The 16,239-nt window shown below is 36.7% G+C and overlaps 1 protein-coding gene and 1 long non-coding RNA gene across 5 annotated transcripts in view; one reads left to right on the forward strand and one right to left on the reverse strand.

Annotated features, from left to right (window-relative positions):
* Positions 1–230: 230 nt before the first annotated feature.
* Positions 231–15,957, reverse strand: LOC139162384 (uncharacterized). 2 transcript variants are annotated; one of them, XR_011558317.1, is made up of 4 exons: positions 15,613–15,957; positions 3,719–3,863; positions 1,807–1,855; positions 231–819 (listed from the first exon to the last, which is right to left on the reverse strand). It is a non-coding gene; the product is annotated as an uncharacterized lncRNA (long non-coding RNA). The 2 variants fall into 2 exon arrangements; XR_011558316.1 differs by lacking the exon at positions 1,807–1,855 and having other exon boundaries at positions 15,613–15,952.
* Positions 1,226–16,239, forward strand: part of GDA (guanine deaminase) — a 62,958-nt gene continuing 47,944 nt past the window's right edge. For 2 of the 3 annotated variants that reach the window (XR_011558315.1, XM_070742664.1), the window contains exon 1: positions 12,412–12,926. Coding sequence is in view for 2 of the 3 variants with exons in the window: in XM_070742664.1 (XP_070598765.1) it covers positions 12,441–12,926 (486 nt within the window). In the remaining variant the exon portion in view is untranslated. Of the gene's footprint in view, positions 1,337–5,928; positions 6,099–12,411; positions 12,927–16,239 lie in introns of those variants that run through there. The other variant, XM_070742665.1, reaches the window with a different exon arrangement.

Below are 16,239 nucleotides of genomic sequence, written 5' to 3' on the forward strand. Positions count from 1 at the left end.
AACATATATCAGGAGAGATGGCAGTGCCTAGTTGCCACAAGTGATTCAATGATATGGTATAACTCTCTCTCCAGTGATCCCTTTTAAACATGCTGAATATTCATATGTACCAAAATGGGTTTTCATGCTCACTATTCCACTATTACATCATTTTCACTCTTTTCTTGGTGTATCTGTGATGTCTAAAATAAATCTAGTAAAGAAATCTAAGACAAAATCTGTGAAGCAACTTGTGTGGGCAGACCAGTTTTATTCCAGAAGCTCTACATTGGGTTTGCAGAGTATGTAACCATAGTGACTATACAGTAATACTTCTATATAAAGTGTTGACAGAACATGGTCCAAACTGGTCTTCATTCTGTTAACAGGCATTAACATTTCAGTTGAGCTAATTCATTGATTTCTTCTTTGGTACTGAAATATATTTAAATTAAGGGAGCATATGGGAGTTAACACTCTTAGCATATTGGTAAACACTCTTCTTTTAAATGGCTAACTTTTAAGTTATCACACAGTGCAGAAGGAGAGATTTCAGTTTTATAAAGAAACTTGATAAAAGGCTTGCCAGAATAGATATGGCAAATACTTTATTTTTCACCTTCTGCCAGAAATAAATGTTGGCAACTACAATTGTTTCCTGAACTGTTCAGTGGTACAAGTCATTGAAAATGCCACTGCACTGAGGACCACTGCATTCAGAAAGGAAGGATACGGAAGGATACTCAAACTCCAATAGTGAATACCAGTATTCATTACCGAGAAAGAGAAAAATAAAACCCAAGTGCCAGTATTTTGAAAAATGTATTCCTTTTCAAGTGTCTGTAAAAATAGAAAAAAACAAGGGCAGTGGAGTGATTTGCAACATAAATAGAACAATATTTCTAAAAATGCACAACTCTCCTGGTGTATATTAAAGCTAATTCAGTAAAAGTGTAAAATAGAACAGTTTCAAGTTACAAAGTATGTATGTACTCTATATGAGGAACTGTTTGTTGAATAGAATAGTATGCAAAATCCATTTAAATGAATTATTCTATTCATTCAAACTAACACAGTTTTGTAATCTACATATAATCTTATATTTACCTAAATTAAATAGCAAGTCAACATTGTGATAGCTATCAACACTCATGACATTAAAGCCTTTTCTCAGGTGCCACACCTCTCCTTTTCATATTGCAATTACTCAGAGAAATCTATAATCCTCTGCTCCCATAGAAACAGAATAAACGGGTTTTACTGCAGTTTGTTGGAGACATCTGTTTACAGCACATATGAATAGAGGCATCCAATATACAGCAGATCAAGACACTCTAAACAAACAGGACAATTAAATGTAAGCTTAATTTAATCAAAATATTAGACAAAGCATGAGCCACTGGGTCACTGTTCATATTTTCTTACCTAAATGGGCAGTCAAAAAAATCAGTGAGAGTGAGAGCAACATCCAACATATTGGTTTGTGGGAAAGTGTCAGAAGCCTTGGAAATGAAGACCACATGACCAGAACTGATCATGGCACCACATCAGGGTGAAGCAGGCAAATAAAATTCTCAAATGTTATTACCATGGAAGTCATGAGTCCTGGTGTTCTGTAAGTAAGCTCATTTTAAGTATCTTGGTTTAATAACTGATGCCCTCTGCCTTCCAGTTTCTCCCAACTGAAGATTACATACAAATAGACACAAGAGTTTCAGGAGTATATAGATCGGTGCTGCTGGATCAGTATATATATACTCTACATGCATAAATTCTTAACATGAATTTATGTGTAGAAAATCAAAATATAAAAATATGTATACTTACAGGCAGAATGAGCTTTAAAATAAATATTCCTTCCAAATTACCTGCTGGCCTGTAATGAGTTTGAGAACTTTATCAGGAATGTTATAAAATGATGCATAATGTTATAAATATTACATAGGACATGATGGGTGATGAAAGATAATAATGATAGGAAGAAAATTAAAGTTAAGGACATAATAGACTTATGATAGTGATATGTAATGTTGTAATATACATATGTAAACTTTTTTCTTTTTCTTCTTTTTTATGTATGTTGGTTTTGTATATACTGTATGTATGTTTTGTATTTGTATCTTGCATGTTGTATATTGATTTGTTTTAAACTCAATAATAACTTCTTTTAAAAAAACAATGCCTTGCTTAGAGCCATTGTCTTGTTAAAAAGTTGATGGACTAAACTGAAAAGAATGATTTTTTTCTTTGCTGAAAGAAATGTTCCTGTTAAAAGCAGTGAGGTTTTTAAGTATGATTTACACCTGAACACTTCAATCCAAAACAAATCATTTGGGAATAAAATACAGTTTACTGCTTACTTCTAAGTATACACATAAAAGCTCACATTGAAAAACTCTAGCAGAATATTAAGTATTGTATTAGAAATAATCAAATGTTCTAAAACATACATTATTACAATATATTGTAATATTAAATCTTTTAAAATAGTATGCTAAATAAAATACTGAAATTTATTTGACAACAATCTATTCAAAGTAATTGGCATTTTCTTACTTCAGCCTGTAAGAATGACAGAATGAAGAAATTTATAATATAATGTTGTTTTCAGGATATTGTAATAAGATATCCTGAAAACATTTTATTTATGAATCTGATTGAGTTTGGTAATGTTTATGTATACTGAGGTAGGAATAAACTTTTTAAACTTGATGGAAAATAGTGGCAGTTATTAATGAATATGCTTCATAGGACTATATTATTATGAAAATTAGGCACTTCTAGTACACTGTTTCTCAACCTTGGAAATTTTAATAATAATAATAGCATTTAGACTTATATACCACCCTATAGCACTTTACAGTACTGTCTGTGCTGTTTACAGTGTAAGTCATCTGGGTCCTTATTTTACCAACTTTGGAAGGATGGAAGGCTGAATCAACCTTGAGCCCCTTCAGGATCGAACTCCAGGCTGTGGGCAGAGTTTGCCTGCATTACTGCACTTTAACCACTGCACCATCAGAGCTCCTTTTTAAGATATGTTAGACTTCAACTGCCAGAATTCCTCAGACAGCTTGGTGGTTGGAGAATACTGGAAATTGAAGTCCAGACATCTTAAAGTTGCTAAAGTTGAAAACGCTGGTTCTATAGTTAAGGGACCAGGCTAGAAACAAAGAGTTATATTTGTGCCTTAGGCATAAAAGCTGAATGAGTAATTTAGGTATAGAAAATTTGTCTTGCCCAACTTACTTCACAGGTTTGTTGTTTGGGGAAAAATGGGAGGAGGAAGGAGTACTTCCTCGAGTTACTTATAAAAATACAGGTAGTCCTTGACTTACAACCACTAGTGAGCCCAAAATTTATGTTGCTAAGGGAAACATATGTTAAGTGAATTTGGTCCCATTTTATGACTTTTCTTGCCACTGTTGTTAAACGAATTGTTGCAATTGTTAAGTTAGTAACACGGTTGTTAGGTGAATCTGGCTTCCCATTGACTTTGGTTGCAAAAACTGATCACATGACCCCGGGACTCTGCAACCGCCATAAATATGAACCAGTTGCCAAGCATCTGAATTTTGATCATGTGGCTGCAATGGTCGTAAATGTGAAAAATGGTCCTAAGCCACTTTTTTCAGTGCCATTGTAACTTTAAATAGTCACTAAATGAACTGTTGTAAGTCTAGGATTACCTGTGATAAAGGCAGCATATAATTTCTAGAAAACACAATTTTTCTCCTACCAGTAATCCTCTGGATGTGTAGGGAACTGCAATTTCCAGAAGTTCTAGCCCATACTGTGATCGAACATTCTGAGAAGTAGCTTTGTCAGTCTCATCATTTTGGAGATTTGCTACCTTGGAGTAGGCTAGTCTTACATGTAACATCCTTAGAAACAGAACAGAACAGAATGTATCTGAAGGCAGTATCATAGAAACAAGGAAGTGCAAAATAACTCTGTAAATAAGCAGCAATTACAAGCAGCAAAAGACCGCAGTGTAAATAGAAAATACACAGAGTCCTGAAATAGAACATGAACAAAGCAAGTATAATACTATTAAAATCCTATACATCATCAAAAAAGCACAACAAAGAATGTTCTTTCTGTGCCAGCTCAGGAAGCTCAAACTGCCCAAGGAGCTGCTGATACAGTTCTACAGAGGAATCATTGAGTCTGTCATCTGCACCTCTATAACTGTCTGGTTTGGTGCTGCAACCCAACAAGACCGACACAGACTTCAGAGGATAATCAGAACTGCAGAAAAAATAATTGCTGCCAACCTGCCTTCCATTGAGGACCTGTATACTGCACGAGTCAAAAAGAGGGCGGGAAAAATATTTACTGACTCCTCACATCCTGGACACAAATTGTTTCAACTCCTACCCTCAAAACGTCGCTACAGAGCACTGCACACCAAGACAACTAAACACAAGAACAGTTTTTTTCCGAACGCCATCACTCTACTAAACAAATAATTCCATCAACACTGTCAGACTTTCTACTAAATCTGCACTTCTATTCTACTAGTTTTTCTCATCATTCCTTTCACCCATTTCCTCCCATGTTGACTGTATGACTGTAACTTGTTGCTTATATCATAAGATTTTTATTAATATTGCTTCTTCATTGCTTATTTGACCCCTATGACAATCATTAAGTGTTGTACCACATGATTCTTGACAAATGTATATTTTATTTTATGTATGCTGAGAGCATATGCACCAAGACAAATTCCTTGTGTGTCCAATCACACTTGGCCAATAAAAATTCTATTCTATTCTATTCTATTCTATAGCAATATTTTTTCAATCTTGGCCACATGGCTAGCTGGGGAATTCAGGGAGTTGAAGTCCACACATCTGAAAGTTGCCAAGGCTGAAAAACACTGAAAACAAACCAAGACAAATTCTTTGTGTGTCCAATCACACTTGGCCTATAAAAATTCTGTTCTGTTCGGTTCGGTTCGGTTCAGTTCGGTTCCATTCCATTCTTTAGTAAATCTATATGAAAACAAAAGAGTTTTTCTCACATGTGCCCTGAACACTGACAATGCTATCACTCTTTTTACAGCCATTTATATTGATAAACTGATTTTGATGTTACATTATATTTTTAAACTTTTTTATGTTTTTTGTTAAGAGACGAATCTTTAATAGAAGAATCAGGATTAAGATGTTTATCTGTCCATCTGTCTATGTAGCATCATCTCTCTCTCACACACAAACATACACTCTGCACTGCAGTCAAAGAAAGTGTTGGCATTTTCAGCAATTAAGAGTTAGGGTAACATTTCAATTAAAGCGTGAAATCAAAATAAATAGCACTGCCAGACATTCTATTATTATATTATAAAAATGTGGGAATTCGTTGTTACAGTTTTCAAGTTTCTGTATATCCTAAACTAGCATTAAAGATACTTTCCTGAAGTTTATATCATTTTTGCTTCCTTGGTCTGGCCATCTGGATGGGTGTTGACAAGAATCAAACCATATAAGAATTTATAAGCAGCCATCAACACTTTGAATTAAACCCAAAGACATATAGGCACCAGACCCCCCCCCCCAAAAAAAAGAGGGAAATTTTTTTATTATGGTCACAGACCATTTATGGTTTATAAGCTACCTAGAGTTACTTTGTTGTAAAATTGGAGACTTATAAATTTTACAAATAATCAAAATAAATAAAAGCAAAACAAAACTTCACATCAAAATTAAAATAAAGCAAGGATAAGAACATTACAATTGGTAGTGGCTTTCTTTGGTGGACAATCAAGACATATCTGCTTTTATAAGCAACATAGCAAAATTTGGCTACATTCAAGATCTGATAACAACCGTGTGTTAAAAGAATTTACTGGATATTTTATGAGGTAGAGTTAAAAACTGGGATTAAATGTCAAGACTTAAATGAGTTTAAGAAACCCCCCCCAAAAGGATTTATTTTGGTCTGCAGGTCTCTACCATAGAAGAATTCATCTGATGGGCCCAGGAGGGGAGCATTTTCAACTGTGGCGCCTGCCCTATGGAACTACATCCCCCCTGTGGTCATATTGGTCCAAACCTTGTTGTCCTTTTGAAAGAGACAAAGAAAAACATGGCTTTGCCTTCTGGCCTTGGAATCAGGTAGTGATGGAATTATATTCTTAGTGAATTGACTGTACTGCCATTGCTGATTACATCTATAAAGTTTTATTGTTTTAATAAACAATATCGAGAGGGAGGGGATGTGCATTGTTTTTGGGTTTTTAATTTTGTAAGACACCAAGTCACATATATGAAATAGCCGGCTACATAAATTGAATAAATGGATGAATGGATGAGCGGATGGAGGATGGATGGATGGATGATGAACAATAAACAGTCTAGAAAACAAATTAAATTCTGGATCAGACTTTTGCAAAATCAATATTGAGAGAGTGCACACAAGACCATGCAAGCCAGAAGAATTTAGCAAGATAGGAGGCTTATGATGCTTTTTATCATCTTTTAGACAACTATTAGGGATTCAGTGACTGTGAACCTGAACTTAAGAACAAAGTCAACTGAAGATATTGATTATAGGATGAGCAAGTTCAGTGTTTCTAATTGCTTTAAACCTACATTTAAAGGGGGTAAAGAGAGAAGCAAATTTATTTTGAACTTTTTCAGGAGTAGATTGCTTTCCCATTACAGTTCTACACTAGTCAATTTAGAGTTTTTCTTCATAGGTAAGGCCTTAATGGCAGCCTTGGACTTGTAATTAAATTGGCAAACTGTTTCTTGGTAATCTAATCAAAACCTTTACTAGCATTTCAAACTTTAGATATAACACATAAAAATAACGCCATAACAACAGAAACTTTTACAACCTCTCTTAATTTATGAATATGATTACAGGGTAAACTGAAAACTTTGAACTAAGTATATGTTTTAAAGAAGATAATAGGGCTCAGAATGCACTTGGAAGAGAGCCAACTAGCCTACACTCTTTGGAACTTATGCAATATCATAAGAGCCAGGGAGTCTATAATCCACAGAAGTTAGTTATTAAAATGAAGGATGTCCTTTTCATTTAAAATGTGAAATGCATATGAATATCTATAATGAAAATCATTGTTCAGGATTATAATGTTCTTGTTAAAGTATTACTCATAACCCATTATAAACCCAGAACCATATCTAAGTAAATGATGTCTTGTAGCAGCATATTACATAGAATAACCGAAGAAAAGTCCGTTTTAACCTGTTATATCCATACTATGAAGGAACCAGTTTGGTGTAGCGGTTTAGGCATCAGGCTACAAACCAAGAGACCATGAGTGGTAGGTGACTTTGAGTCACTCGTTTTCTCTCTACCTTAGGAAAGAGGCAGTGGCAAACCTGAAAAACCTTATCTGCAGAGACTTGTCCAGAAAGTCTCTGAGAATTAGACATGATTGAACAGAAGAAAAAAGTAACCCATACCATGTCCTCAAATGACTTCACTTCTAGATAATTTTTCAATTATCCAACATATCCCTGGTAGTTTTTTTTATTTTAGGAAAATTGGCCAATAAATCTTGAACAGCACTTATTATTCAAAATCTTAGTTCTTTCCCCAAATTAAACTAAATTCTTAAATGGATATGTGTCTTTGTAATTTTGTGAGTTAATGTAAAAGTAAAGATTTTTCCAAATTGCACTATAGTTTCTAATAAGTTAAAGTACATATAGATGAAATAAACAAAATGTTAAAAAGTTATGATATTTATACAGTTTTCAAGCACATCCAAGATATTTTTAAAATCCCAAGGACACGTCACAATTTTTGAGCACTCCTAATTTTTGGAAATTGAAAGTTGAAAAATTTGACACGCCCTAAAAATCATGTAATTATGCAACTAATCAAGAATAATCCCACAGCTTTTTAAAAAGCAGTGAATATCAGCTGTGCTACTGCCTACATAGGCAGTCAGTTAATTACATTTAGTAAAATCAAGAGAAATATGTTATTTCATTAAATGTTATACCACAAGTAAGATAACAAATACTCTAAAGAGTGAAGAACTCAAAGAGTGAAGAGTCAAAACCAGCACTTAAACCTACATAGATTGCAACCGAGGTGGGTTCGGACCGGTTCTATGGAACTAGCAGTAAATTGGAGGCCTGGGTTGCTAGAACTAGCAGCGACCCAGGCCTGCCACTCCCCTGAACCGCGTCTTTCTGTGGCGCCATAGGTGATGAGATCTTGTTTTTGCTTCTGTGCATGTGCATAAGCTGCACATGAGCATGAGGGCAATGCATCAAAGAGCAAACCAGCAGCAAGGTAAGCCAGCTCTGGATTGAAAGCTAATAATAAAAGCAGTGTGTGGCAATGTGAATCAGCAGCCAAAAAACCCCCAATCCTAAATTGCATTAACAGAAAGATTGAATGAAGATCATGTGAGGTAGTAATACCCCTTTATGAAGCCATTGTATTTATTTATTTATCTATTTATCTATTTATCTATCTATCTATCTATCTATCTATCTATCTATCTATCTATCTATCTATCTATCTATCTAGCTATTTATCTATTTATTTAATTGGATTTGTATGCCGCCCCTTCCCAAGGACTCGGGGCGGCTCACAGCATATACAAAAACAGAACAATAATATAAATCCAATTAATACTACATTAAAAACAACCATTAAATTCAATTAAAAGAAAGTAAAACCTATCAAACCAATCATTCAACAGTTAGTAACCAACTCTCCCGGAGATCCGCACTGCCCCTACTTTCCTTGCCTTTCGAAAGGAATTAAAAACACATCTGTGCCAGCAGGCCTGGAGACTGTGAGTGAAAACTTCACTATGGCCACTTGTATGAAGGAGGCATGATTGTCTGTTTTCATTGTGGGTTTTTAGTATTTTTGATGTTTTAATTGTATTTTTGTATCTATTTTTATTCTTGTGAGCTGCCCTGAGTCCGTGAGGAGAAAGGGGGACTATAAATCAATCAAACACACAAACAAACAAATAAATAAATGAATAAACAAACAAAAATCAAGCAAGCAAGCAACCAAATTAAAAAAAAAAGGTTATGAGGAATTCAATCTAGAAATAAAGACAAATTTCTGAGAGTGAGAACAATCAAATAATGGAACAGTTTGCCTTCAGAAATTGTGGGTACTTCATCACTGGAAAGTTTCAAAAAGAGACTGGACAGCCACTTGTCAGGACTGGTATAAGGCAGTGATGGAGAACCTATGGCATGGGTGCCATAGGTGGCACGCCGAGCCATATCTGCTGGCACGCGAGCCGTTCCCTAGCTCAGCTCCAACGTCCATGTGTGTGCTGGCCAGCTGATTTTTGGCTCACACAGAGACTCTGGGAGGGTATTTTTGGCTTCCAGAGAGCCTCTGGGGGGATGGGGAGGGCGTTTTTACCCTCCTCCAGCTCGAGGGAAGCCTTTGGAGTCTGGGGAGGGTGAAACACGGAGTCTACTGGCCCCACCAGAAGTTGGGAAAAAGGCTGTTTCCAGCGTCCAGAGGGCCTCCGTGTGCAAGCTGTTTTTGCTCTCCCCAGGCTTTGAATTATGGGTGAGGGCACTCACAAATGCGCGATAGCATGGCGCACAGTCTTTCAGCACCCGAGGGAAAAAAGGTTCACCATCACTGGTATAAGGTCTCCTGGTTGAACAGGGGGTTGAACAAGATGACCTACAAGGTCACTTCCAACTCTGATATTCAGCATATTCTGTATTTTTTTTTAAAAAAACAACTTACCAGCTGTTATTACGAATGCATCCATCTAACTGTTGCTCCAAAGACAATATCAAAGACATATATTGATCTGACTATGTCCCACATCTAGTAATGCAGATATATCTATCTATGTATCTATGTATCTATGTATCTATGTATGTATGTATCTATCTATCTATCTATCTATCTATCTATCTATCTATCTATCTATCTATCTATCTATCTGTTCATTATTTATTTATTTATCTATTTATTATTTATTTATTTGTTTGTTTGTTTGTTTATACATACACACACACACACACACACACACATACATGCATACATTTATACAGCTGCCCATCTTATACCAAACTCTGGGCTGCTCTAAATCAAGAATTAAAATGATATAAAAACCAGATTAAAACTATAAACACCAAACACATTAAAAATAATAATGCACCTTAACTCTTTTCTATGTTAATACATCTATACATGGAAATCATCCCAGGTATATTTTTATACTAATATAATGCTACCTCCCTAGCTATAAATAATTTTGCCTCCTAGATCTCATATCTTTAACTTTTCATTTTCCTTTCATTTCAATTGGTGTTAATTAATTTCTACCCATCCCCTCCTCTTCATTTCTATATTAAGAACAAAGTGTTGTCAGGATCTCTTCTTATACCTTATTTCATGCTTATTAGCCATATCCATCCTTTTTTTTATTTTTATTTTTCAGTCATAATCCTCCCTTTCCTTAATTTTTATCTTTACTCGTTTTATTCTTATTCAATCATTTCTAAATGCCCTTAATTTCTAACCTCTTGCTGCATTCTCCCCCCCCACTACTAAAAATACATTTTCAAGTCCCCATCTCACCTTTTATTATTACTCAATTCTTCACATTTTAAATCATCCTCAATATTAAACCAAATTAACAATTTTCATATTTCATTCTGTATCTTATACATCTTGTATTCCATTTTCTTACCCATTACCAAACATGTACTCTTTACAAATTCTCCCAATTTCCAGGTTGGAAGGCTGACTCAACCTTGAGCCATGTCAGGATCTAACTCCAGGATGTGGGCAAAGTTTTCCTGCAATAGTGTATTCTAAGCATTTTGCCACCATCCCGCCAGGGATGGATAGATGTTCTTAGGGAAAGATAGTCCTACATATAACATGGTTTTGTGTCATATAGGACTTTTCTTTAGTCTTTAATTGTCTAGAAGGAAACTGTATATAGAAGGAACCCAGTGCAGCTTATGTAACAGAGGTGATAGTTTTGTATCATTATTGCTTTGTTGCATCCAGATCTGGGATATTATTAGATTGGAATGGAAGAATAACTACTCAGATGGCCTTGAGATGGCTCAGTGCTTTTTAATATGAATGTCAAAATTGTAATTGACGGATGTACTTGTGATGGGCTGAATGTGATGCCATTCATCACTGCACTCATATTGGAGGTGGGGTAAAGCAGAAAGTGTGGATCTGTCCCATGAGGGCACAAACATATCTAAATCATACAATGCAAACAGAAGTTTTTTAAGCTGATGCTCACTGATCATTATCACCTATATTTTGGATCTTCAAATGATAAAATAGGTGTCTCTCATATTATTTTCACACATATATATTCATGTTACACAACAGCATCTTTTCCCTCAGGATCAATCATTAATTACTGTAAGTCTTAATGTTGCATATTCCCTCCCGTTCCCAAACCAGTTCCTTGTTCTAGTACTACCACTGACTGGAATGTTCTATGTGTCCAAACTATGAATTCCTGTTTGCACACGGTACATCTATAACTTCCTAAATGACATGGTTTTCTGGAATATATTTTAGACTATTTAGTTATCATTAAACCTATATCTTTACACCCCTGTATGTTTTCATCATCTCCATTACAAAATACTGGATTAATTTCAAACAGATCTACTGCCTCTTCTCTTCGTTTTAGCAAGATACAACATTCTGTTCTTTCTTTCATCTAATTCGTCCTATTAATCATTTATTCCTTTTTAATTCCATGTCACATATTTTGGCCATCATTAAATGGGTCCACAAATATTAAACCTAATACTCCCCTTGGCTTTGGTCAATTGACAGCTTCTCACAATACTTTTTAGTAAAGTGTGGAGGAAATCAGGGATTTTTCAAAGATTTCTCAGCCCACAGGAACTATTTGCTGGAGTTTTTCAACCTTTCCAACTTTAAGATGTGTGAACCAAATTCTAGAATTCCTAGCATGGCTGGCGAGGAAATTCTAGGATTTAACATCCACATAATCTTAAAATTGCCAAGGTTCAGAAACACTGCTGTAGAAACTATCTTGGAAGCCAACGTCGCCCAGAGTCCCAAGACAACTAGACCCAAGAACATTTTTTTCCTGAACGCCATCACTCTGCTAAACAAATAATCTCCTCAACACAAACTATTTACTAAGTCTGCACTCCTTTTACTACCAGTTTTTATCATCATTCCTATCACCCACCTCCTCCCACTTATGACTGTAACTTGTTACTTGTATCCTTAAGATTTCTATTAATATTGATTGTTTCCTGATTCCCCAATGACAATCATTAAGTGTTGTACCACATGATTCTAGACAAATGTGTATTTTCTTTTATGTACAGACAAATTCCTTGTGTGTACAATCACACTTGGTCAATAAAGAATTCTGTTCTGTTCTATTCTATTCTACCTTCTGGGCAAGGACGTGCTGCGGGGCGGCTGCGCTTGCTCGCTTCTCCCTCCTTGCCAGGATGAGTCTTGATGATTGTTTTGTATCAATTTCTCTCAGCCGGCAACACTTGCTGCCCTCAGGGCGGGCTGAGGCGAAGGCGAAAGGCGGGCCCAAAGGAGCCTCCCCTGAGGGAGCAATCCGAGTTGGGTGTAATCACATCCCCCAAAGAGGAGAGTCCTTAAATAGAGGAGGAGAGACGGTGGCAGAGCCGTGGGCGCCGCTCCTGACACTCCGGGACCAACTGCCGGGAGCTCCCGCAATCGCAGCCTCCATCCTCAAACGGCGGCCCGCACAGTCCTCCTCCCCCTCTCCCCGTCTTTCTACACACACACACACACCCATGTCGGCCGCCAGCGCCCGTCCCGCCGCTGAAACGCGCGCCGTGGACCCTCCGCGGGCCGCGCCGCTCGCGCACGTTTTCAAAGGGACCTTCATCCACTCCACCTGCACCGCGCCGATGGTCATCCTGCAAGGCCACCTGTTGGGCGTCGAGGAGAGCGGGAAGGTGAGCCCGGGAAAAGGGCGAAGGGAAAAGGGCTCGCCGCCGCTGTCTTCTCCGGCACCTTGGGGAGGGGGGGGGGAGGAGAAGAGCGAAAGATGCGCTTGGGTTGGCGAGGGTTGCCCGCGTGGCGCGCCTCAGGCAGAGCTGAGGAAAAAAAAGTGGTGCGCCGGCCGGCAGCGGCTTACCATCTGCGCTTGGGAGTGGGACTGAGGGAGACGTTTTGAGGACGGGGCTTTGGAAGCGATATTTTTTACCCGGTCTCTCCCCCCCCCCCTCCATGAAAACCCAGACGGTTGTGTAGAAACATAAAGATAAAAGACGAAGAAGGGAGAAGAAGGGCGAGTTGTTGTCGTGATTCACACAAATTACGTAACACCTGTGAAGAAATGGGGGGAGGGGGATGTGAAATTGGGTTTAACCCGATCCGTTTTCCAAGCAGGGAGGTGGTTTTGGTGGTGGTGGTGGTGGTGGGTGTTCTTCAGAATCGCTGCAGATCAGCCGAAACTGAACAGATGTAGGGTGGGGAAGATAAGAGAGATGTAGAAAGTAGAAGTAGAAAGCGGGTGGTCTCCAATACGTGAAAATCTCTTCCCGTCTGTAAATGGCAGTTGAGGCAGGTGCGCAAATTATGCCAAGTATTAAAGAGGACCTGATAGACTTACAGATATTCATCACAATACTCTGCCCACTCCTTTTTTTGTTTGTTTGTTTGTAAAGGTCACAACGATTGTTTTCAGGGTTGGCAATGATCAAACAAGGCAAGAAAACATGATAGAAAGAAATCATAGAAACATAGAAGATTGACGGCAGAAAGAGACCTCATGGTCCATCTAGTCTGCCCTTACACTATTTCCAGTATTTTATTTTATGTTTATCCCAGGCGTGTTTAAATTCTGTTAGTGTGGATTTACCAACCACGTCTGCTGGAAGTTTGTTCCAAGCATCCACTACTCTTTCAGTAAAATAATATTTTCTGACGTTGCTTCTGATCATTCCAACTAACGTTGCTTCTGATCTTTTCCCCAACTTTCCCCCAAGTTTCCCCCAACTAACCAGCTTCCTTATTCTTGTGTTCACTTTCCTATTAAAAACACTTCCATCATGAATCTTATTTAAATATCCTGAATTTATTTAAATATCATTATTCATCATAAGTCAACAGCCAGTCCATTATAAGTAAACATAGAAGAGAAATTCTGCTATGTTGACTTATAATGGACTGGCTGTTGACTTATGATGAATAATGATATTTAAATAAATTCAGGATATTTAAATGAGATTTTAATAGGAAAGTGAACACAAGAATAAGGAAGCTGGTTAGTTGGGGGAAAGTTGGGGGAAAGTTGGGGAAAAGATCAAAAGCAACGTTAGTTGGAATGATCAGAAGCAACGTCAGAAAATATTATTTTACTGAAAGAGTAGTGGATGCTTGGAACAAACTTCCAGCAGACGTGGTTGGTAAATCCACAGTAACAGAATTTAAACTGTTATGAATGTGTGTGTGTGTGTGTGTGTGTACGTGCAACATATTTTTGGCGGAATTCGATGAAAAAATGTGTATGTCTCTCTCTGTGTATCTGTATATATTATATATATAAATATGTATGTATGTATGTATGTATGTATGTATGTATGTATGTATATGTAATATACACACATTAGAAGATAGAGAGAGGGAGAGAGAGAGAAAAACATTTGTCTTTTTTTAAAATTATGATTTTATAAGTATGCAAATATTTAACGAATTAATCTATATTCAATCAGATTTTAAAAATCATCTTCTCCCATTTCCTAGAAAACGTCATGCTGGGTGTGCATATTGTGAATAATACGTATGGGGAGTGTTGAGAACTTGCACCATTTGCCCTGGAAAATATAGAACTATAAAAATGTTGAGATGATAGAAAAATAAATGACTAAATGCTTCAGGAGAGTATTCAGTGCTGATCTTCTTGTTCAGCTCACCAATTGTTCTAATCTGAGATATTACATTAACATCATGTTTAATATTATTTTATAATATGAAATCTTGAAGAAAGTGTTCTGGGGGCATTTTTTTTCACTATTTCACCTATTCTGATTTTTGGTTCTACTAAACAAAACAGCAAAGTCAATATTTGTTTAACTATTAGATAAGCAGTATCAAACAAAGCTTCCAAGCTTTGATACTTTAGCCATCTGGCCCTATATATCATTGGATGCCAATAACCCTAGTCTAATTAGATGCTCATTTAACAAGAAATGTAATTATATGTTCCACATTCATTGGTGGTATACAGTTAAAAGCTTAATGAAGCATATTATTGTGCAAGCTCATACACTTTCAAATACGTGTATGCATGTAGAGAACAGATGATTGCAGTGACTAATATATGAACGTGTTTGGCATGGCAACCACATCTACTTGATGGCTCTTGATTTTGCAGATCATTTAATTTAACTCTTTCCATTTTTGCTGTAGTACTACATATTTTCTTGTCTCTCTATATCTTTTTGTACACTTGCAATACTTACTTTATGACATGGCAATTTTCTCACAAAATAAGAGGCAGCTAATGCCATTAGATTACAGCATACAGTTTATATCAGGCTTTGATAAAGATGCCAAAGTCTTGTTCAATGATGGTTTGGGTTGTGGCCCATTTTGAAAGAGATAGCAAGAGGTATAAATGATGGAATGGTGCCTTACCTGCAATGCTTTAGGCAACTATTTTGTCCTGTGATATTCCTTCTATCCCATAAGAGCCAACACTGTTTCCAAATTTTGGCTCTGCCAATCCTGTGATGGCCACAGAAGGAAAATTGGCTGGCATTTTTGTACTCTGCATCTAGTAGATGATTTTGGTCAGCTGTTGTGCTCTGTTAGTATACTTGAGATTTTTAGACCAATTTTCTTCTATTGAAGGCAGAGCCAACAAAACATCTTCTTAAACAACTTACAGCTTTCTCATACATATAGAACAAGTTGTAAGAGACAAGTTGTAGAACCATGAGTTTTGTATAGTAGGGAAGAAAAGGAACTATTTTTCTGTTAACAAGTTATTGAGCTAGTTCTCTTCCACTTATTTTTTTATATAGTCATATATTATTCTTGCTTACTCAGGCATAGTTGAGGAGAGGAGTAGACTTTGGCCTTAGAACATTCCTAGGATGAATGCCATGCAGCTATCAGTTCTGATGAAATAATGATAAAAATACGATTAAATGTGATTTACAGTGATAAAAATGACGTGGGAAAAGTGGTAATCTGACAGAAATTTGGTGGGGTGTTGGTTTTTTTCCCTTTCTGTTTGAAGGCTCATTATCTTCCACTTTT

This window comes from Erythrolamprus reginae, chromosome 2, assembly GCF_031021105.1.
Source record: "Erythrolamprus reginae isolate rEryReg1 chromosome 2, rEryReg1.hap1, whole genome shotgun sequence".
NCBI lineage: Eukaryota > Metazoa > Chordata > Lepidosauria > Squamata > Dipsadidae > Erythrolamprus > Erythrolamprus reginae.